General features: G+C 41.1%; 1 protein-coding gene across 2 annotated transcripts in view; it reads left to right on the top strand.

The window, feature by feature from the left end:
* NEDD4 (NEDD4 E3 ubiquitin protein ligase) overlaps positions 1-10,313 on the top strand; it is a 144,459-nt gene extending 134,146 nt beyond the window's left edge. For both annotated transcript variants that reach the window (XM_003586572.6, XM_010809316.4), the window contains 5 exons: positions 2,966-3,025; positions 3,111-3,218; positions 3,974-4,070; positions 6,686-6,758; positions 7,317-10,313. In XM_003586572.6, coding sequence (XP_003586620.1) covers positions 2,966-3,025; positions 3,111-3,218; positions 3,974-4,070; positions 6,686-6,758; positions 7,317-7,419 — 441 coding nt within the window. In that variant the 3' untranslated portion in view covers positions 7,420-10,313. The remainder of the gene's footprint in view (positions 1-2,965; positions 3,026-3,110; positions 3,219-3,973; positions 4,071-6,685; positions 6,759-7,316) is intronic.
* The last annotated feature ends 12,548 nt before the right edge of the window (positions 10,314-22,861 follow it).

Raw genomic sequence — 22,861 nt, forward strand, 5'->3', positions numbered from 1 at the left:
GACTCAGAAATTGAACTGGGGTCTCCCGCATTTACCAGCTGAGCTACAAGGGAAGCCCTTGTTTTCATACTAACAGAGTATTAAATGAATAGATGTTGAGTTAAAAAGCAGTCATTCAAGAAGTCCATGCAATAAACAGTCCTCCGTAGCATGGATCCCCCCTCACCTTTTATAGTCCCCTCCCCTCACCTTAAGTAAACATAGGTGAACAAAGGGACAAGAGCGTGGAATATATCAGCAGACCCCAATCTTTTTGGCCCCAGGGACTGATTCATGGAACACAGTTTTTCTGTGGATCTTGGGGTCAGGTGGAGGGATAGTTCAGCAGTAATGCAAGTCATGGGGAATAGCAGATGAAGCTTCACTGGCTCGCCCACCCCCACCTCCTGCTGTGTGGCCCAGTTCCCCAGACCAGCACTTATTCATGCCCCAGGGGTTGGGAACCCCTGAAAAGTGAAAGTGTTAATCACTCATCATGTCCAACTCTTCTCAACTCCATGAACTGTAGCCCACCAGGCTTCTCTGTCTGTGGAATTCTCCTTGCAGGATTACTGGAGTGGGTAACCATTCCCTTCTCCAGGGGATCTTTCCAACCCAAGGATTGAACCCAGCTCTCCTGCGTTGCTGGCAGATTCTTTACTATCTGGGCGACTAGGGAAGCCCCTGGGAACCCCTGGAACATGCCGTTTATGTCTTTTCCTAAATGGAATCATGCCATACATGTTGGTTTGTGACTCTTTTTCTTCTCTTGTCAAATACTTATTGGAGGTGTTTTACATATCAAGATACATAGTGACCTTTCTTTGTAGCTGTATTTTATTCATCATGTAAATTCATAAGTCACTTAAAGTTCCAAATTGATGAACATTTAGGCTGTTGCCAGGGCACTCATTTCCTAAGCTAATTAAAAGTCTTCTGTTAAATATCACACACTTTTTCATTTATTCAATACTGAGCACTGACCGTGTGTCTGGTGCTATGCAAGGCAAAAGGATGTAGGTCCTGTTGTCGAGGAGCAGAGAATCTAAGGGTGAAATGGACCAGGGAAGCCCATAGTACTAGGTGAGCAGAGAAGAAAGGTAGAAACCAGAACAGGGAGAGGTGGGGGCAGGGCCATGGGAGGGGTAGAGGGATTGGCCAGCCACAGAGAAGAAGGAAATACAGTTCCAAACAGAGGGAGCGGCACATGTAAAGTCTAGTAATAAGACAAACTGGGCACACATTAGAGAAAATACAGGCAGTTGTACTGGATGAGAGGATGCAAGTGTTAATTGCCCAGTCGTGTTTGACTCTTTGTAACCCCATGGACTGTAGCCTGCCAAGCTTCTCTGACCATGGAATTCATCAGGCAAGAATACTGGAGTGGGTAGCCATTCCCTTCTCCGGGGGATCTTCCCAACCAAGGGATCCAACCTGGGTCACCTACTTTGCAGGCAGATTCTTTACCATCTGAGCCAATGGGGATGCAAGAGGTGAACTAAGTCTGGAGAGATGGGAGGAACCAGATGATGAGGGGCCTATTTGTTTGGTGTTTTCTCTGAAGTCCAGTGAGGAAGGAAGGTGGCATTAAAGACTGCTAACAATAAAATACCAAGATTCAGTGTATATTTTGCTCAGATTTTTCTGGAAGTGATATGAATGAATAGTAAGCTAGAGGAGGGCAAGACAAGCAGCAGAGGCTAGTTGAACAAGTGCTGGAATCACCCCAGGGGAAATGATCAGGACAGTGGGAACGGAGCTATGCATGCACATGAATGATACTCAGGAAAGGAGATTTATAGCTCAGGGTGATTTAAAGGATGGAGATCTGGGGACTGTCTGCTTTCTGTGAAGCTGTGGACTAAACAAGATGGAAAATTCAAAAGAATGGTAAGAATGGTGAAAGTGGATGGCCACACATGGGGATGTCGGAACACCAACATTTAAGGAATGGACAGGAAGAAAGGAGACATCAGAGAAAATCAGCAAAGGCAGAGACATAAGAGGAAAACCATCAACAGCAGACAGTTTCAAGAACAAAGGTATTGTCAACAATATCATAGTATAGAGAAGTCAGATAAGATAGGGAACTAGTAAGTATTCCTTAGATGTAGCCATAAAGTTGTCTTTGACTTTCTCCAAGACAGTTTCAGGGAAGCATTGGTGAAGAGGTCAGATTGCAGTGGTTGAGGGATGAGGGGGAGCAAGTGGATTTGGTAATGTGTAGTAACACTGTCCAGAACATGGGTGTGAAGAGAAGAAAGAGGGGTTTGCTTTCTTATTTTGTTTTGAAAGTAAATATGGCTTGAACAAATTTAGATGCATCAAGAGTGAGTTAATAGGCACTTGCCTGATGGTCTAGTGGTTAAGACTTTGCCTTCCAATGCAGGGGGTGCAGGTTCCATCTCTGGTTGGGGAACTAAGATCCCACATGCCTCGTGGCCAAAAAACCAAGACATAAAAGCAGTATTGTAACAAATTCAATAAAGACTTGAAAAATGATCCACATCCCCCAAAAAATCTTAAACAAAAAAAAAAATGTGAGCTAGTAAAGGTTTGGTGAAGACATCCTTGGGGAAACAAATGAAGCACAGAGAGGAAGTGGTCCCTCTCTCCACTGCAATGGGGACAAGACCCTCATGGATGTTGGTGCTAAGTGGGGGTGCAGAATGTTGAAGGGAATTCCATCCAGCAGAACTGCTTTTATTTTCTCTCTCAAATAGAAATTGTCTGCTGTGAAGGGTGACGTGGAGAAGGAAGCTTGAAAGGTGTAGGGTGGTTTGAAAATAACCACTTTGAGGAATCAATGGGAGAACAAACGTGTACTTTCTTGCTGACATTGAAATGTCAGTTAAAGAGCCCATGAACCATGTAGGGGTAGGAATCTGTGTGGGTATGGGATTTCTCCATTCCCACCCAGAAACTGAAGTATGGAATTGTCCATTGACCCCACTAACTAGGGTTTTAAATATATTCTTTCTTCTAGGGGTTTTTTGAACTGATACCACAGGATCTCATCAAAATTTTTGATGAAAATGAACTAGAGGTAAGAAATATTGCTTTTATCTTAAAACAGGACTTTTGTACCCCTGATTTTTCTTGTCTACAGTTTGACATGTCTTCTTATGTAGCTTCTGATGTGTGGCTTGGGAGATGTGGATGTGAATGACTGGAGAGAACACACAAAGTACAAAAATGGCTACAGCATAAATCATCAAGTCATCCAGTGGTTTTGGAAGGTAATAGAAGGTTTCCCTTTTCTTATGTTACTTTTTGATAGATTCAGTCATATTTACCTATACTAGTGGATCACATATAGATAAGACAAAAAATATATTGAGTGGGCCAGAAAGTTTGCTCAGTTAGGGAATATGTTATTCAATTAAGTTCTTGGTGAAAATGAAAAATATGTTTTTAAATTTTACTTTTAAACCAAATGAACTTTTTGGCCAACCCAGTACATAGCCCCACAAAAATTGTTTTTTATTTTGTACTATATACATTTACCTTCATACATACTTATTTGTAGATAAGTAAAATGTAGTAAGTGGCAGTATTAGCTGAGAGAGAGGCTCTTGGTTCCTTACTAAAGAAGGGATTCTTCAAGGGAACTTGTAACCTGCAGTGTATTCTCTGGGACTCCTACTTGGCTCCTTGGAATGTGATAGAGAAATGGGTATGCCAGTAAATACAATTTTTAAATAATAATTCCAGTAAATAAAAAATTTTAAAAAGCCACATAGTCACAGCCAAGAGGAAATTTTGTCACTTTGTTAGGCTATAACCCCATTCTCAACAGTTACCATGAAGCCTTGGAAATGGAGTCTCAAGAACTTTGTAAACCACCATAAACACAACTTGAAGTAAAGGAAACACGCAAATTTCACAAGTGATGATTCAGACTCTAACTAAACTCTGGTAACATATTTTTAAGGGTAGTTTTGTTAACATTTTTTCCAGTGATGTTCCTAAATGCTGCTTATATTTTATGCAGGCTGTTTTAATGATGGACTCAGAAAAAAGAATACGATTACTTCAGTTTGTCACTGGCACATCCCGTGTGCCTATGAATGGATTTGCTGAACTGTATGGTATGGATTTTCCGTAGATCATTTAAAAATGGAGCTGATGCCAGTTGTCTTTTTCATGACTGACTAGTCTTCAGTCTTCTTTCATGTATACAAATATTTAATTAATTAAAAAGAATTCATAGTTTTAAATGATTACAGTTAGATACACTGCAGAAGATCAAAATATATGGACACCTTCTATTTTGTTGTTGTTGTTTGTTGTTCAGTTGCTAAATCATGTCCAACCCTCAACCCTTTGCAAGCCCATGAACTGCAGCATGCCAGGCTTGCCTGTCCTTCACTGTCTCCCAGAGTTTGCTCAAATTCATGTCCACTGAGTCAGTGATACTATCTAACCTTCTTATCCTCTGCTTCCCTCTTCTCCTTTTGCTTTCAATCTTTCCCAGCATCAGGATCTTTTCCAGTCAGTCAGCTCTTCACATTAGATGGCCAAAGTACTGGAGCTTTAGCATCAAAGTACTTCAGCTTTAGCAGAAGTCCTTCCAATGAATATGCAGGGTTTATTTCCTTTAGGATTTACTGGTTTGATCCCCTTGCAGTCCAAGGGACTCTCAATAAGATAGCAAAAGAGAAAACTGAACACAGGAAATGATTCAAGTTACTTTCCATTCTTGAATTTTAGATTTGATTCCCATTCTGCATTCTGTTACAGAAAAAACATTGCTGTGGTGCGATGGTTTAAGATAGACAGCATATAAAGTTCCACAGGGTACTAATAGGTGTACAACAAAATACAGAGTGTTTCATAGTAGAATACATTTGGGGGAAAGAATGGAATAAAGAAAGTCAAATATTCTGTTTATTGGAATGGCATGTACTTGCTTTTAAAGATATCAAGAAAAACAACTCTTTCAGAGGAGGTATAGCCAAGATCGGAGCCCTTCTATCCCCTCCTTGGCCTATGTGGTTTCCTTGTTAAGCTTAACTGAACATCTGTTTGCAGAACCTGTCAGGCAGCTGCCTCTTCTCTCCCAAGGAGAAGGATGAGACTATAGAGTTGCCACTCAACAACATGCTCATTCCCCACCTGACTGGGTTTGTCTTTCCAGTGGTTTTCCCTGACTTCCATTCTCTCCTCCTGCTCTTTGACCAGTCAGTAGAGAAAAATCAAAGCAGGGCAAGCACCCTCTCCATCTCTAGCTCCACTGTCCTCTTATATGCAGCCCAGACCTACAGTCACCCACTGATGGCATGCATTTTTTGGAATTTGGAGGAGATATTTCACATACAGGCTTCCCTGGTGGCTCAGATGGTAAAGAATCTGCCTATGATGGAGGAGATCCAGCTTTGACCTCTGGTTCAGGAAGATCCTCCAGAGAAGGGAATGGCTATCCACTCCAGTATTCTTGCCTGGGAAATTCCATGGACAGAGGGACCTGGCTGGCTACAGTCCATGGGGTCGCAAAGATTCAGACACAACTAAGCGACTAACACAGTATCTCATACACAGGTCCAGAGTTATTAGTGTTAGACTATAAATTCAAATTCTTATGAATTTACAAAAGAAGTAGAAGTTGCTTCAGAATGTTAATATTACAATACAGTATTATCTAGCCAATAAAAAGTATGTTACGGGGACTTCCCTGGCAGTTCACACTAGCACTGCAGGGGTTTGATCCCTTCCACTCGGGTTTGAGCCCTGTTTGTGGAACTGGGATCCCATATGAAGTGTGGCTTAGCCCCCCAAGAAAGAAGAAGTATGTTATATTTATATTGGTTGACTTAATAGGGAGTGTTTCAAATGGAGTGTTCAGGTGAGAGAATCAAGAGGCAGGAAAATATGGAAAATACAATGACAAAAGTACTGAAATTGTAACTGTAGATATAATTGTGATGGGTGATGTGTGAACAGCAGTGCTTTTTGAGAAAACAGTAGTATGGAAAATAGTATTTTTAGTACTGCTTCTGACAGTTATACTCTCACACACATATTTGGATATGAGTCTGAGACATGGAGAAAAGTATGGAAGGTGACTCATCAGGTTGTTAGCATTGATGACCTGGGAGGTTGAAGGATGTTGAGAATTGCAAAAGGAATAATTGAATAAAACTCCAAAGGAAGAAAAAGTTTCTAAGAATGTTCATAATAAGAGAAAAATGTAGCATGTATAAATGAACACATGCACATAAAATTCTATGCATATGCAGAAAAAGATTAATGATAGGATGTTTACTTAGATTTAACAGTGGAATTTCAGGTGATCTTTACATCTTTTATTATATAATCTTACTGCAAAAAAATAAAGCAATAGAGAAAAATAATCAGAAAAAAATTAAAGCTGTTTTCAGTGGAACTCAAAAAAACGCCCATTTTCTGTGTACCTATGATAGAGGTGGTATATGGAAATGCAGGGCTGGGGAACAGCAAAAGTCCCATTAGACATGCCCCACAGGTCAGAGTGATACCTGTGATACAGATGAACTGATAGGAGTCCTCATTTAGTGGCTGGACAGTAAAGTCATCAGCCCAAGACAGCATTATTTCTTTCGAATTTAAAGAAACTAGATGAATTATCTGTGTGTTTTAAGTTCTGCATTAGCAAAAGTGAGTTGTGAAATGTTCAGGAGCTCCTATAAAGGCTAAATGAAACCAAAGTAACTTCTCTTCCTTGTAGGCTCAAACGGACCACAGTCATTTACAGTTGAGCAGTGGGGCACACCTGAGAAGCTGCCAAGAGCTCATACCTGGTAAGCAGTTTCTTTGACCCTAGAGAACCAAGTCCTCAGAGAGAGAAGGTCCTTTCACAGTCTAGACACAGAAGGTCTAGTTCCCTCTGTGCTTTGTTGGTGGCAGATAAGGAGGTGGGGGATGGGAGGGAGAGGATGGAGAGACATTAAGACTAACTCAGGAACAGGTGTTTCTTTACCAGGCAGGCTTGGGCTTTAAGTCCAGGTAGCTGAACACTGGAGAGACACATCTGAGCTGTTGATGATATGTTGCCTCCGTCACATGAATGATAAGCCATTCCACAAAGGCCTAGAACATTCCCTCTTGAAGGTTCAAATGACAGGAACCCAAACATTTGGAGGTCAGGGTGGAGGTCAGAGGTCACCACCAAGAAGTCCGGAAGAGAGTCCGCACCTTGAGTCCAATCCTAGACCTTCCTTCTCCCTAAAGAGAAAAGGTCTTGTCCTGTTGTTGGAACATTCTGTCACAAATAGCTGCACTGTGAATAGTTTGCCCTGGGAGCTTGCTTTGTCACTTTGTCACTGTCCGTCATAACCAGCTTCTCTCTGTTCTTTCAGCTTTAATCGCCTGGACTTGCCACCCTATGAGTCATTTGAAGAATTATGGGATAAACTTCAGATGGCCATTGAGAACACTCAGGGTTTTGATGGCGTTGATTAGATTTTAAGTAATCATTTATGGTGTTTTACTGCCACTTTTTTTTAAAGCAAGATCTTGACTTAAAATTTTCCAAGGAACTACTAATCCTTGGCCATTGATGCTTCTCAGATATTGGAGAAAATCATGTCAACGAATTAGAAGAACTAGTATGACAACTTTTCCATTATTTCATTCATTTTAGTAATGTGTTGCATTTACATAGTGGTTTTGTTCTATTTTGAGTTCACACCCAAGGATTGAGTTCACACCCAAGTCCTGTGTGCCTGAAATCGTGAGTTTTGTCCTTGGATTTACCTCTTTTACAGTATTTGCCAGGCAGTTCTTTCTTAAACTACTGAAATGATAACTGTGAATACCTGTGATAAGTGTCATGTGTGAAAAGTGTGATTTTTTTGAGAAGGAGAACTGAAATTTGGGGAAAAAAACTTCAATACTGAGTACACGACAATATATTCAGTGCTGCCTGCAGCTAGTTATTATTTTTTAGACCTGCCTACTGCACATGCAGTAGCAGGTTTTTGGAAAAATATTGGAAAGTGTGTAACCTATATTTTCAGTCAACTGATTCACTTACAAAAAGCTGTTTACTTCTTCATTTTAAAAGTATTTGGCTTTTGTTAGTACGCGGTTTTACTAAACAAGGTAGTTCGTAGGACATGTGAAGCAAATTCAGATTTGCGAAGGTTGAAAGGTATCAGTGCCTCCCTCTTGCCTGTATATCCTATGGCTCATTGATAGAGCCATTACTCTTTACTGTTTTCATTTAGTTAAAAGAATTCCTTCTTCAAACTAAAGCTCGACAAAGCAGTATTCCTAAATATGCCTTGAAGAACTAAGTTAAATGTATAATACTTGCCTTTACTAGTCATTCTTTACACTTGCACAATTATGTAGTACTTATATGTTTACAGGGTTTATTATGTTTACAGATTAAGCTAATTTCTGTAGTTGCATTTTTATATTTTTAGTATTTCACTTTAGTCAAAAAAACCAAATAATTTGTTAAAAATTACCAAAGAATAGTTACAGTGCATCATTTTAAATTTATTACCATGTTTCTTATGCTTTTTAAAAAACTGTTTACTATGAAAATATTTTGCTATAAATCCAAAACTCTTTAGGCAAAATGCTAGAGATAGACTTCTACTTTAGCTAAATAGAAGTACATAAAAATCCTGTGCGTGCATTCAACAAAGGTTTACTGAATGCCTGTGATACGCATAGCTCTGTCTAGGCCAAGGGGTGAGAGTTGTCAGCTTCAAAGAAATCCATCCCCATCCTCAAGGAACTTAGAGATGTGTAAAGGAATTTTGAAACAATCAAAAGTCAGGGTGAGCAGAATAAGGCAAAAGGGAAAGTGTTCCAGTGCATCTGCAAAGGTAAAGTGTGCCAAGGCTGTATTTATATATTTTATACCTGTATTGGAATGATTGTAGAGAAAAATGCTCTTGAAAAAAGTTAAAGCTATTTCTCAATATGGTATTTTGGTGATTTAGGGATAATTGTAAATATATGTTATGAATCTTCTTAAATACACACACACACACACTCCAAGAGGTGTAAAAAGTGTATCCGGCTGTTGGTTACAGTTTGCTGGGGTCTAATACCATGTGTACTTTTCAGCACCTGGTAGGGATCTCATAAGTGACAGAAGCAAAGCCACTTTCCAAACATCATATCAGCAGCCCAGGTTAGAGAAAGTAATTCACAGATCCATGCACCCTCTGTCTTATCTTCTTCTGTGTTAACCAGCATTCAGGGGAAACGCCCTGCTTTTATCACTTACCAAATGTTTAAACTGAAGCAACATACTTCACCTCTCTGGGTTCCTGGTTCTTCATCTGTCAAAGGAAAATAACCACGAATGCACGCTCTCATTGTCATGTAAGATTGTTGTCCGTTCCAGAGAGATGCTCTGTAAAGTTTCATACAATCAGAAGGTACTTTGTGCCGGCCATCAGATTTTGTCAAATCAGGTGTGAACATGAACCACACTCCCAAAGAGAAATCTCTTCATTTAAACATGAATTGACTGCTAACAGACAGGGAAGGATCATCTCTGGTATTGAATATATACAAATATATGTATACATATTTTTATCTGTATATGGATCTTACCATCAGAATTCATTTTCTCTACATGAGCAAAGTAGTGTTAAGATGAGCCAATGCATTTTGGAATGTTCTCATTATGTAGAACTGAACATGAAAACTGCTTTTGTTAAAAAATGATTTTACCACATGATTGTTTAAATATCACTTCTGTCAAATATGGCAGATTTCAGAGCTTGAGAAAATATATAGCTTGCTTTTCATCTGACTCATTCACTTGGGTGATTCTGTGACTCAGATAAAACAGCATGTTAATAAGACCAGACACTCCCACCAGCACCCAGCCACAGACCAGCATCTGCTTCATTTTCCAGGTATGCAGTGATGGTCTGAAAGGAGCCTGAATCAAGCAACACAGCCCCTCATCCCAAACAGCAAAGTATCTCAAAACTCATTCTGCAGCTGGAAGTAAATAGGGTCATTTTCTTAAAGCAAGGATGTCATTTTTTTAGAACTTATAAGCACATAATTTTAGCCTATATTTTCTCTGTAATCAAACAAATTTTAACGGACATAAAATTGTATTACAAATGTGTTTCATCCTAATTTAAATGGTTTTATTTGTTTTTGTTTTTTATTTATAATCTGAAATTCCAGAGAATTATCAAGTCAAACAACTCTTTTGAATTATAAGCCACTTGACATTGTTTTCTAAAATCTTCTCATATGGGAAAATATTACCAAGATCAATGTATCAAAATTTATTGCATACTTTAAAATATAAAACCGTTTTAAAAAATCTTGATACCATAAATAAAGTTCTATTCTAGCAAAACCAAAAACTGTGACTTATTTTTCAAATAGAACTGTTTCCAAGCCATTATCCTTGGTGATAGCTTCTGATACAGTTCTTTGCAGCAACACAAAGAATTCTCAAGATGACCTTGAATTTACAGCAGATGACGTAGCATGATTATAAACTCAACTGCAGAGAATCTCCACTTTACAGACAAATCATGTTCCCAAAATCTGGTTGTTAGTAAATTATCCAGAAGACAATGTAATAGTACACAAATGTACTAGATTTCAGACTTGCTATTCATTCAAGATGGGCACAATAAAGGACAAAAATGGTATGGACCTAACAGAAGTAGAAGATATTAAGAAGAGCTGGCAAGAATACACAGAAGAACTGTATAAAAAAGTTACACACACACCAGATAACCATCATGGTGTGATCATTCACCTTGAGCCAAACATCCTGGTGTGTGAAGTCAAGTGGGCCGTAAGAAGCATTACTACGAACAAAGCCAGGGGAGGAGCTATTTCAAATCATAAAAGATGAGGCTGTTAAAGTACTGCACTCAATATACCGGCAAATTTGGAAAACTCAGCAGTGGCCACAGTACTGGAAAAGGTCAGTTTTCATTCCAACTCCAAATAAGGGCAATGCCAAAGAATGTTCAAACTACCATACAATTGTGCTCATTTCACATGCTAGTAAGATTATGCTCAAAATCCTTCAAGCTAGGCTTCAACAGTACATGAACCAGGAACTTCCAGCAAGCTGAATTTAGAAGGCAGAGGAACCACAGATCAAATTACTAATATTGCTAAATCATAGAAAAAGCAAGGGAATTCCAGAAAAAACATCTACTTCTGCTTCACTGACTATGCTAAAGCCTTTTACTGTGTGGATCACAACAAATTGTGGAAAATTCTTAGAAAGATGGGAATACCAGGCCACCTTACCTGCCTCTTGAGAAACCTGTATGCGGGTTAAGAAGTAACAGTTAGAACTGGACATGGAACAATGGACTGGTTCCAAATTGAGAAAGGAGTACGTTAAGGCTGTATATTGTTACCCTGCTTATTTAACTTATGTGCAGAGTACACCATGCGAAATGCCGGGCTGGATGAAGCACAAGCTGGAATCAAGACTGCTGGGAGAAATATCAATAACCTCAGATATGCAGATGACACCATCCTAATGGCAGAAAGCAAAGAGTAACTAAAGAGCCCCTTGATAAAGGTGAAAGAGTAGAGTGGAAAAGCTGGCTTAAAACTCGGCATTCAAAAAATAAAGATCATGGCATCTGGTCCCATCATTTCATGACAAATAGATGGAGAAAAAATGGAAACAGTGACAGACTTTATTTTCTTGGGCTCCAAAATCACTGTGGACAGTTACTGCAGCCATGAAATTAAAAGACACTTGCTCCTTGGAAGAAAAGTTATGACCAACCTAGCATATTAAAAGGCAGAAACACTACTTTGCCGACAAAGGTCCATCTAGTCAAAGCTATTGTTTTTCCAATAGTCATGTATGGATGTGAGAGTTGGACTATAAAGAAAGCTGAGCACCGAAGAACTGATGCTTTCTGACTGTGATGCTGGAGAAGACTCTCAAGAGTCCCTTGGACAGCAAGGAGATCAAACCAGTCAATCCTAAAGGAAATCAACCTTGAATATTCATTGGAAGGACTGATGCTGAAGGTCCAACACTTTGGCTACCTGATGCGAAGAGTCAACTCATTGGAAAAGACAGTGATGCTAGGAAAAATTGAGAGCAGGCGGAGAAGGTGGCAACAGAGGATGAGATGGTTGGATGGCTTCAGTGACTCAATGAACATGAGTTTGATCAAATTCTGGGAGATAGTGAAGGACAGGGAAGCCTAGTGTGCTGTAGTCCATGGGGTTGCAAAGAGTCAGACCTGACTGAGCAACTGAAGAACAATTCATTCAAGAGGCCTGCCATATAATGCATTTATAACATTGTTTCTATATAAAAGGAGTTCCAGGTTTTAATTCAGAACTAAGTGTCTTTTCATCCTTCCTCTGGATACCTGGAAGTTTCCCAGATAGAAGGGAATCCAACACCCCAACCCCTATCAGTGCTGGGAATGTATTGTTCTAGCTCTGTTTCTATTAAAATCAAGACTGTAGTTTTAATCTATGGGGTGCAGACCCCTTTCCTCCCTGCTCCCACCCTTCCAGTGCTTACCAGCTCAGGCAGTAGCTAGCCCTCACCATGTCTCCCTGTACGGGAAGTCCTTGCTTTGCTGTCCAACATGGCAGACACATTCCTCTTATAAAGGATATTGAACTGTGTTGTGGGCTTCCCAGATGGTCTAGTGGTAAAGAATCTGCCTGCAGTTCAGGAGACCCGGGTTTGATCCCTGGGTCTGGAGGATTCCCTGGAGAATGAAATGGCAACCCCCTCCAGTATTCATGCCTGGGGAATCCCATAGAGAGAGCCTGGTGGGCTACAGTCGATGGGATCACAAAGAGTCGGACACAACTGAGCAACTAACGCACACAAACTAAATGTTAGAATGTCAGGACCTCATTCTGAATAGTGGGCTTCAGTAGATTCCTGTGTATTTTTCTTGAGCATTAAAACTTACCACTAAATCAGCCGTGTGTTTGGGTTCTCCCAGTCTCTTCATCTGCTATCCATCCTATGCAATCCATCCCTCCCACACCTGTGCTTCCTTTCTAGTAGACAAATCTGATCAGGTTACTGTGCCAAAAACCCTTTGAAAGCTCCCCAGAGGCAGAAGCAAGGAGCCCAAACCCATTGGCATGAAATGCAGTCTGTCCCCAGCTTAATGCGTGAGTTCCACCTTCCATCGTACCCCACTCAGGCACCCTCCTCTCCCCCCAAACCAGGACACCCTCCAGTCCCTAATCACTGAAAGTTTCTCTGCAACTGCTAATGTCCACTTGCAAAATCACTCCTCCTTTTGGACCAGTACAAGGGTTCTGTGGCCTTGGCCTTTGGTACATAGTAGCATGAATTGCTGGAGAAGGCAATGGCAACCCACTCCAGTACGCTTGCCTGGAAACTCTCATGGATGGAGGAGCGTGGTAGGCTGCAGTGCATGGGGTCTTGAAGAGTCAGACATGACTGAGCGACTTCATTTTCACTTTTCACTTTCATGCATTGTAGAAGGAAATGGCAACCCACTCCAGTGTTCTTGCCTGGAGAATCCCAGGGACGGAGGAGCTTGGTAGGCTGCTGTCTATGGGGTCGCACAGTCAGACACGACTGAAGCAACTTAGCAGCAGCAGCAGCATGAATTGCATTCTTTCGCTCTGCTTTGTTTACATAATTCTCTCCTACACACGTAGGCAGTTTGAGAACAGGGACTTTGTATACATTTTTAATATGTTCACTTCCCAATACGTAAATACTTGACAAACATGACTACAGTAAGTTCCCTACATGCAAACGAGTTCTGTTCTGAGAGCACATTCGTAAGTTCACAATTTGTTCATAAGTCCAACAAGTTAGCCTAGGTACCCAGCTAACACAATGAGCTATATATACACTGTATTGTAATAGGTTTATAGTACTTTTTACACAAAGAATACATAAAAACAAACACTGGCTGAGCATATACATATGCATCCTTAGAAGCTTCCTTATTATATAAACAGACCATCACTGATCTTTTTGTTTGTTTGAAGAATTGGTATTCCTTCCAGTGAAGTTATGTTCAGGATAGTGTGTGTGTGCATGCAAAGTCTCTTAGGTCATGTCCAACTTTTGCAACCCCATGGACTGTAGCCCACCAGGCTCCTCTGTCCATGGAATTCTCCAGGCACGAATACTGGAGTGGGTTGCCATGCCGTCCTCCAGGGGATATTCCTGATTCAGGGATAGAACCTGCATCTCTTTAAGTCTCCTGCAGGTGGGTTCTTGACCACTAGCACCATGTGGGTGCAAATCAAGTGAAAGTGAAATTTGCTCAGTCCCGTCCAACTCTTTGTGGCCCCACGGACTGTAGTCTGCCAGGCTCCTCTGTCCATGAAATTCTCCAGGTCAGAATACTGGAGTGGGTTGCCATTTCCTTCTCCAGGGAATCTTCCCAACGCAGGGGTCGAACATAGGTCTCCCGCATTGCAGGTGGATTCTTTAACATCTGAGCCACCAGATAAGCCCTAGCCAAAAGCAGAGAAAGCTGTTTGCAGCCCAGAGCTGTTGATTATTTGCTGGCTCTCAGTCTCCAGAGAGGAGAGGGGTGGGAGAACCTTCAGATGCCCCGGGGACTGAAAGGCCAAGAGCAGGCACAAAACTCTGGAGCAGAGTGTTCTCCTTGGGAAGCTAACCAGTTGTTAAAGCCATAACTGTAGGCTGTTGAGGATCAGCTGTAGGCTGATCTGAATTCATTGTTCAGATTCTGATTTAAGTTCTCTTATGAAGAATAATGACTATCAAGGCACACCCTCATACCTGCCTGAGAGTTGTTTTTTCTTTAATATATATATTTTATAAATCAGAAACTCAAGTATATTCTCTCCAGTTAGTAACAGGTAATGAGCACAGTGTGCTAAGGATAATCTGTTTAAACAAACAGGATTTTCATGAATGCTATACTTAAAAACAGAATCCAGATCAATGATGTGGTTAATACTACATCACTGGGCATTAGGCCAAAGTGTAGCATAAACTTCTAGACTTGAAGACAGTGAAATAGCTCCAGTGGGATGACCAGAGTCTCAGTGATGAAGACTGAGTAGCCAAGTACGTTTGCTTTTTCAGTATTTCTCTGTGTTGTAATGCTGTAATGCTTATGAATAAGTGTTGATGATGTGTGATTTTAAGCTATGAGGAATTCAGTGTTTTATTCTTCAAAAGAAGTGTGAGAAGGGAAAAAAGAAAGCTCTGTTAACTCAGTCCCTACTAGAGCTCTGAATATCTGTGGTTGCCCTGTGAGTCAGTTTACATACTTTCCCCATTGCCATCTGGGGACAATGTGGATAGAAATTTGGGGTATATCAGCAAGACATCTAATTACTCATTTAAGCATTGCCAGGGATGGAAAAAAGGGAACACACAGCATACACTGCAGGCCTTTGGAAGGTATATTAAGACATTTAAGACTGAGCCAAGGTCTAGTCCAGCATTGTCCAATAGAAATATAATACAGTTCACATTATTATACAGCAGAAACTTAGCATGGTAAAGCAATTATACTTCAATTAAAAAATTTTTAAGAAATAAAAAAATATATAATGCAGGTGACATATAATTTTAAATTTTCTAGTAGCACATTTTTAAAAGTAAAAAGAGGTAAGTGAATTTGGCAGTAGTAAGATATTTTAATGAAGTATATCTAAAATATTAACATTTCAACATGTAATTAACAATGTTTTTTATCATCTGATACCAAGTCTTCAATATACAGTGTGTATTTTATGCTTCCAGCACATCTCAATTAACAACAACCATATTTCACATAGCCACAAAGGGCTGGTGCTACGTATCAGACACCACTGGAATCAATGGGCCTGGGTCATGCTTCGACATCACAAAAAGGAATGAAGAAGCAGCTAAGAGTGGCTCACCCAGGGAGGTGCTAAATTAGCTTACTTCCTATAGGCAACTCTAGTCTTGGAATAAATTCCTCTAAGACAGCCCAATGCCAAAAACTAAGCAGCATTCCAGATCTGTGCCAGATAGGAGCTTAAGGATGGCAGTCTGGTTGAAAGGGGAGCTGTATCTGCACTGTGAACACAGTCTCCACATCGATTCTGTCTGCTGGGGATGGCTTGGGAGAGATCCAATGCAGATTATAGGGAGAGAAGCCAAAGCCCCAAATCACACCTGCAACCTCCTACCTAAAGCTGAAGCTGCCCCCTGACAGTGATGCTGAAAGTGGCCCACAATGAATGTTCTACATGCTGTGGGAGAAAGCAAACGTGGAAATCACTGGCAACCGGCATCCATTGTGAAGCACTGGGTCTAGGACGTGGAAAGAGCGTGACAGAACAGGGAGAGGGGGATGGGGAATGAGGTAGTTTATCAGAAACTGCCAGAAACGGGAGGGTGGTGACCAGACTAGACAACTGGGAGGACAAGGCCACTGCAGAGGAAGGAACTCCATGGGGTCGCAGGGGGTCACCTGGGGGAGAGCCTCTTTGACCTTGGGAGGAAGGCAGAGACTGTGGGAGGGACAGCTGTTTGTTTTTCCTGCTGCAAGGAGAATAACAAAATGCTATCGGGAGAGCTAATAGGCTGCAGATGCAGAACTTCTGGCTGAGCGCTCAGGTCGGTGAAAGGCTTTGAACTGGAACCAGCCCTCTCATTTTCAGCAGTGCGTGTGGCCTGTGAAAAAGAGAGTGAAGTAAAGAAAGAGACTCGCCGGAGATAATTAGTTATTCCTAGCGGATAAAACAACAGAGACGATACTGGGCTGGAGAAAAAGTAGGGGTTTGATTGTGAAAGGACTCTTGTTTGATGCTAAAGAAGTTGATTAACACTGAGGAAGCTATTCAGAAGTTACATGTAAATTATGTATGCTCTAGTATGAACTTTAGAAAGCTAGCTCTGCCTTTTTAAGGGTAGCAAGCCTGGGGTCCAGTGCTAATGTGGACAGCAGTTCACAGATGCAGATGAGAGACAATAGCCAAGGCTTCAGGTGTATGGAGTGAGGTGGTGCTGTTGTTGGGCAGGAAGGATCCTGTCAGTACGCTGACACCTACTCTTACACCTGAATGGGTGCCGGTGCCCCCATTGGTCTACCACATTGACTTTCCATGTGGTGACATCAGAGGGGCAGCTGCTGGTAGGCACTTGTGGATCTAAAGGTGGGTAAAGATTTGGAGGTTATCAGCAAATAATTGGGAGCCTGTGAGGGGATCATATTACATGTGCAGCAAACTAAGAAAGCTGGTACAAATGATCAAACATCACTTTAAAAAAAATTACATTCATTTTTAATTGATGATTGCTTTACAATATTGGTTTGATTTTTGTCATACATCAACATGAATTAGCCATAGGTGTACATATGTCACCTCCCTCTTGAACCTCCCTCCCACCCCACCCCTCTAGGAGAACAGATTTGTGGACAAGTGCAGGGGAGAGGAAGGAGAGGGGGAGATGAAGGGCGAGAGTAGCATCAAAGTATATATGCTAACATATGTAAAATAGATAGCCAGTGGAAATTTGCTGTATGACCCAGGGAACTCAAACATTATTTTTAAATTCCAGTGTCAGATTTTATTGGGCTAACATAAGCTAACAAAGCAGAGGAAAAGTCTACAGCTAATGCTATATATGTTGTATTTAAAACATCAGTTTATTATATTTTAGGTTATACCAAGAAAAAACACTGGCCACTGGTGTCATCCAAGCAAAATTAACCATACAGATGTTTAATATGATTATAATTTTTCCCTAAGAATAAGTTTCTTTGTCAAACATCACTTCTGATAAGTTAATTTTTATTATACTTTGTGTTTAATGGAATAAGTGGTGATTGGGGGAAGATTATAAACAATACAATCCGTAGTGTGAAAGTGAGAGTCGCTCCGTTGTGTCCGACTCTTTGTGACCCCGTGGACTACACAGTACATGGGATTCTCTAGGCCAGAATACTGGAGTGGGTAGTCTTTCCCTTCTCCCGGGGATCTTCCCAACCCAGGGATTGAACCCAGGTCTCCCGCATTGAAGGAGGATTCTTTACCAGCTGAGCCACAAGAGAAGCCCCAATCGGTAGTGTATATCTAGCCAAAACCAAATTTTTAGGTTTTTCTTCACTTTTTGCTAGGTATTCCAAGACTTGTAATTATTGCCAACAGTTTTTGTACTTGGTGTTGATCTTCCTCCTCCTGGCAGGCAAGAACCTAATGCATACTGGTGACCTGGGTCCCAGTTGTCCCTCAGTCAGGCCACATTACTCTTTGCTTGCTTCCCTCTGAGGCCATTTATGGCCCTCTTCCCTGGAGCCCTGGCACTTGCGGATAATGTCGCTGATGGGAGCCACCTGAAATCTCGCGAGGGTGGGCGAGACCCCCTTCCCTCCTAATGACGAGAGCCAGATGGGCCAGAAAGGTGAGGAGTAGTGAGCATGCGCTCTCCAACCAAAGAAAGACGCTGGAGAGGAAGGAGGGCCTGGCAGAGGACGAGGGGCCCGAGAGCAGGCGCCGTGGTCACCAGGTGATCTGGACGGAGAGCAGATAAGATAGCAGTCCTGGAGGAAGAAAGCCCCCCCTCTCCCCTTTTACCTCGTGACTCGAGTGAGCCCGCAGCACCCCAAGTGAGTAAATTTAGTTCCCTTGGGACTGGCCTTCCTCAGGGTAGGAGTCAAGGCAATTGGATGAGCCCTCCAACACCCTCCCCCCCGCACCACCCCCCCCCACACACCTGTTTGCTGATGCCTGAAATTATTTTAACAGCAAATAAGACCTTTCACTTCTGTACTTAAAAGAATTGAATTACAATACAAAGGACAAATATTTCCTCACCAAATGAGTTCGTAGCGAAGTATAGGGGACTAGGGTGAGGCCTGTTCAGTAATGATGGAGATTGGGAAATGGCACGCCTCCCCTGAGTGGAAAAGCTCTGAAAAGGGAGGCTGGGGTTGGAAAAGACCGGTATTCACAGTCTCTCCTGTTCCCTTGGGCTGTTAACCTGAAATCAATCCGAGTCCAGGACAAACGGGGGCGAGGCGAGTGTAGGGGTGCGGAGCCCCCCGGGGTGGGTGGCCGTGTTGTCAGCTGTAATAGCGTCGCTACTTGAGTCATTTCATCTGCATGAGATCGAGCTCAGAACTCCTGTGTTAGAGAAACATTGCACAAATCGCTGCACTGCAGAATGCTTCCAAGTATTAAGTTACTCAAAAGATGCTTACTATTCATGGGCATGAACTCAGAGAACAAATATGCTCACTCCAAAAGGGACAGACATAAATGTTGGGTTTTCTTTAATTATATTGGTTCCTAGTTAAATATAACAGACACTGCTTCTCCGAGTGTCTAGAGAATCTTTTCCAGAGTGACAGTAACTTTTCCTGTTTGATTTAACCTCTTTCTGCGTTTCCTCCGCGTCCCCTGCCAGCGGTGCGGGGATGGCCTCATTCCCAGAACTGTCTGTCGGGTTATGGGGCTTGGAAGTCTTTTTAGCAGTGGGGCACAGATTCCTCAGCCCTTTAAAAATGATTTAAGGTACATACAGACGTGGTTAAAATAGTGACTCAGCCACTAAGTGAGTGGATATCTTTTCATCCATGACAAACACGTCTGAAAATTATCTAATTGTTTCCTCACTTCCTAATTAGGACACTGAAAAGTTCTGGAACAGTTCATTGGAGCAGTCTAGGGAGGCCCTTCCATTCAGACAGCACTTTTTGTCTTTAATGTATTTCCATGTTCATTGTCTGCTTTGATTCAATGCTAGTAAAGTAGGCAGGGTATGTGTCATTCTGTTCACTTGACAGACCAGAAAGATAAAACATGACAGGGCAAGGGTTTGCTTTCCTCTCAGAGTAAATTAGGAGCAGACCCGGATCTAGAAGTGAGGTCGGCCACATTGGGTGGTCTCCTGACCCCAGCTTCACACAACTTCAGACCCTTGTATCCAGGACTCATGAGCTCACCTGAATCTCACTAGGCCTGAGTCAGGTGAGCTGCGGAGGTACCCCCTCCACTAGGTTGTCAATCATCCAGCCAGCACCCTCCTCCCTCCAGATAGGATGGGGGTCAACCCTGAGCCAGGGATTAGGGCAGGAGGAGGTCTGCATTTGTTCAGGTAAGGTTCTTAAAGTGGAACTTGTAGTGAACAGTAATCTCCAAACAACATGTCAGTGATAGACAAAATTTTCTAAATAGTAAAACATACTGTTAATTAGAAATTAATGTGTCAAGGTGCTTCAGACTTAGAACATGACACTTGATTCACAGGGGCTTTGTTAATCATCCTGTGGCCACGGTGGCAGAGTCAGGGTCTCTGTTCTGTCCCTCTCAGACCTTTGTTTTGTGTCTTGATCAATTCTGTCATTCTCTGTCCTCTGTGGGTATGTTTGTGCATGAGGACAGAAAGGGTAGATGGATATGTATAAATTTGCCGCAGTATATACCGTGCCTGATCTATTATGAGGGCTTTGCTGTCCTGCTTGCATATCCCTACACAGTTCTTTCTCTCCTCCACTCTGTTCAGCAAATTTTTGCCTCAGATCATTGACTCCATTGGTTATACCAGCCTCCCTCTCTTCAACAGATAGACGCTGTTTATGTTTCCCAAGAAATTTTATGGTTTGGGTGAGAAAGATCTTGCTCCCTGCAGAGCTCTGAGAGGAAGATCCAAGAAAGAAAATAACCTTGTATTTCTGGCATTTCCTGGCTGGCCCAGAGCTTTCCTCTACAGCTGACATTGATAAAATTTCAAGGATATTAGTCGATCGGGCTACTGGCTTTTATAATGTCATATTAGCATTTAAGATATTGGTCCTTTTTCTGCAGGGAATATGACATATCTCTATTTTTAATGTTATCAGATTGCTAAAAATTCAATATAGCCCCTACAGTAATTGAAAAGTGATTTTTAAAATAGAATTTGACACTCCTGACAGACACAAAAGTATTCTTAAACAGACACCTCCCTGTTTTTGCATAGGATGATACAACATTATAAAGATGTCATTTTCTCCTAGGTTAATTTAAAAAGCTAATGCATACTGACAAGCTTTTTTACGCAAGTTGATAATGAAGTTCACGTGAAAAAACAAAGGCATCAATAGCCAGGAAAACACTTGAAAAATACCAACTACTAGAGATGACTTACCCTACCGGATATTAAAGTATACTCTAAATCCTGTGTGATTAAAAGTGTAGTAGTACCACATGAAAAGATACATTGACTAGTAAAATAGAATGCCTAGAAATAGATCCAAAAACATATGGAACGTTAGACATTAAAGATGGCATCTCAAATCATGGGGTGAAGATGGACATTTTATTAAAGGACACTATTTACAAAAACCAAAAAGTGAAAAAAGCCCAAATGTCCATGTAATGGATGGACAAACAAAATGTTGTGTGCTCATACAATGGAGTATCATTCAGTAAAAATGAGATATTGATATCTTCTATAACTGATAAACCTTGAAAACATTATGCTAAGTGAAAGAAGCCAGTCACAAAAGACCATTATTTTATGATTCCATTTATCTGAAATGTCTACTGTAGGCAAATCCATAGAGACTGAAGTTGGTTAGTGGATGCCTAGGGCTGGGGATGGGGAAGAATAAGAGTGGATGCAAGGTTTCTTTTGGGGGTGATAAAAACATTCCAAACTTAGACTATGTTAATGGTTACAAAAGTCCCTTAATATACTAAAACCATTGAATTGTACACATAGAGGGTAAATTCTATTCTATATGAATTTATCTCAGAAAGGGTGCTTTTAAAAGGGACAAATGATCCAACAATCAATACAAAAAATGGTAAAGATATTTTTCAAATATATGAAAAAATGTTCAAACTCACTCAGAAATGCAAATTAAGCAACACAGAGATACAGTTTTAATCCATCATATTGGCAAAATATCAAAAAGTATGATATGTTCTGTGGGCTGTGGGAAACAGGCATTCTCACACATTACTGGTGGAAATCCAAACTGCAAAGAGAATTAGGCAATAATCTAACAAAACTACACAAGGAGTTTGACCCGGCAACACCACTTTTAGGAATACATCTTGCAGACACACCTCTAACAGTATGAGAATATATATGCACAAGGTTACTCATTGCAACACTCCTGGTAATTACACATCTAAATGCTCATTTGAAAGATGAATTGAATCAGCTATGATTCATCTAGAAAATGAAAATACTAAGCACTCTAGAAAAGAATGAGGAAGATCTCTATGAAACTGATATGATTTCCAGGCTATACTGTTAAGTGAAAAAAATAACATGCCCAAGAGCATTTTTAGTATGTTATCCTACATGTGAGAAAGAAGGGAGATAGGGAAAATATATAAATATTTGTTCTTTCATACAAAATCTGAGGAGAAACCAAAAATTGAGGAGATAGGTTACTGTTACAAGTTCAGTTGTGATTCCCTGGACTCCCACTCCTGAAAAGATATGTCAAAGTCCTAACTCCTAGGACCTCAGAATGTGATATTTGGAAACAAGGTCCTCCCAGATGTAACTAGTTAAGATGGGGTCATGCTGGAGCAAGGTGGGCCCCTAATCCAGTGTGACTGGTGTCCTTCTAAAATGATGATCATGTGAAGAGAGGAACAAAGAGAAAGCAGCCTGTGGAGATGATAAGCATCTGGAGCATTGATAAGGGTAATGTGTCTATGAGCTAAGGAGCACCAAAGATCACCAGCAGACCATCAGAGGCTAGGAAACAACAAAAGGTATTCAGAGGGAGTTTGCCCCTGCCATAATCTCCATTTTGGACTCAGAGCCTCCAGAACTGTAAAGATAACTTTTTATTGTATTAAACCAGTCACTTCATGGCATTTCGCATGGCAGCCTTAGGAATTACAGTTCCCTACAGAAGGAGATCCAACCAGTCCCTTGTGAAGGAAATAAGCCCTGGGACTTCTTTGGAAGGAATGATGCCAAAGCTGAAACTCCAGTACT

Source organism: Bos taurus, chromosome 10 (assembly GCF_002263795.3).
Source record: "Bos taurus isolate L1 Dominette 01449 registration number 42190680 breed Hereford chromosome 10, ARS-UCD2.0, whole genome shotgun sequence".
NCBI lineage: Eukaryota > Metazoa > Chordata > Mammalia > Artiodactyla > Bovidae > Bos > Bos taurus.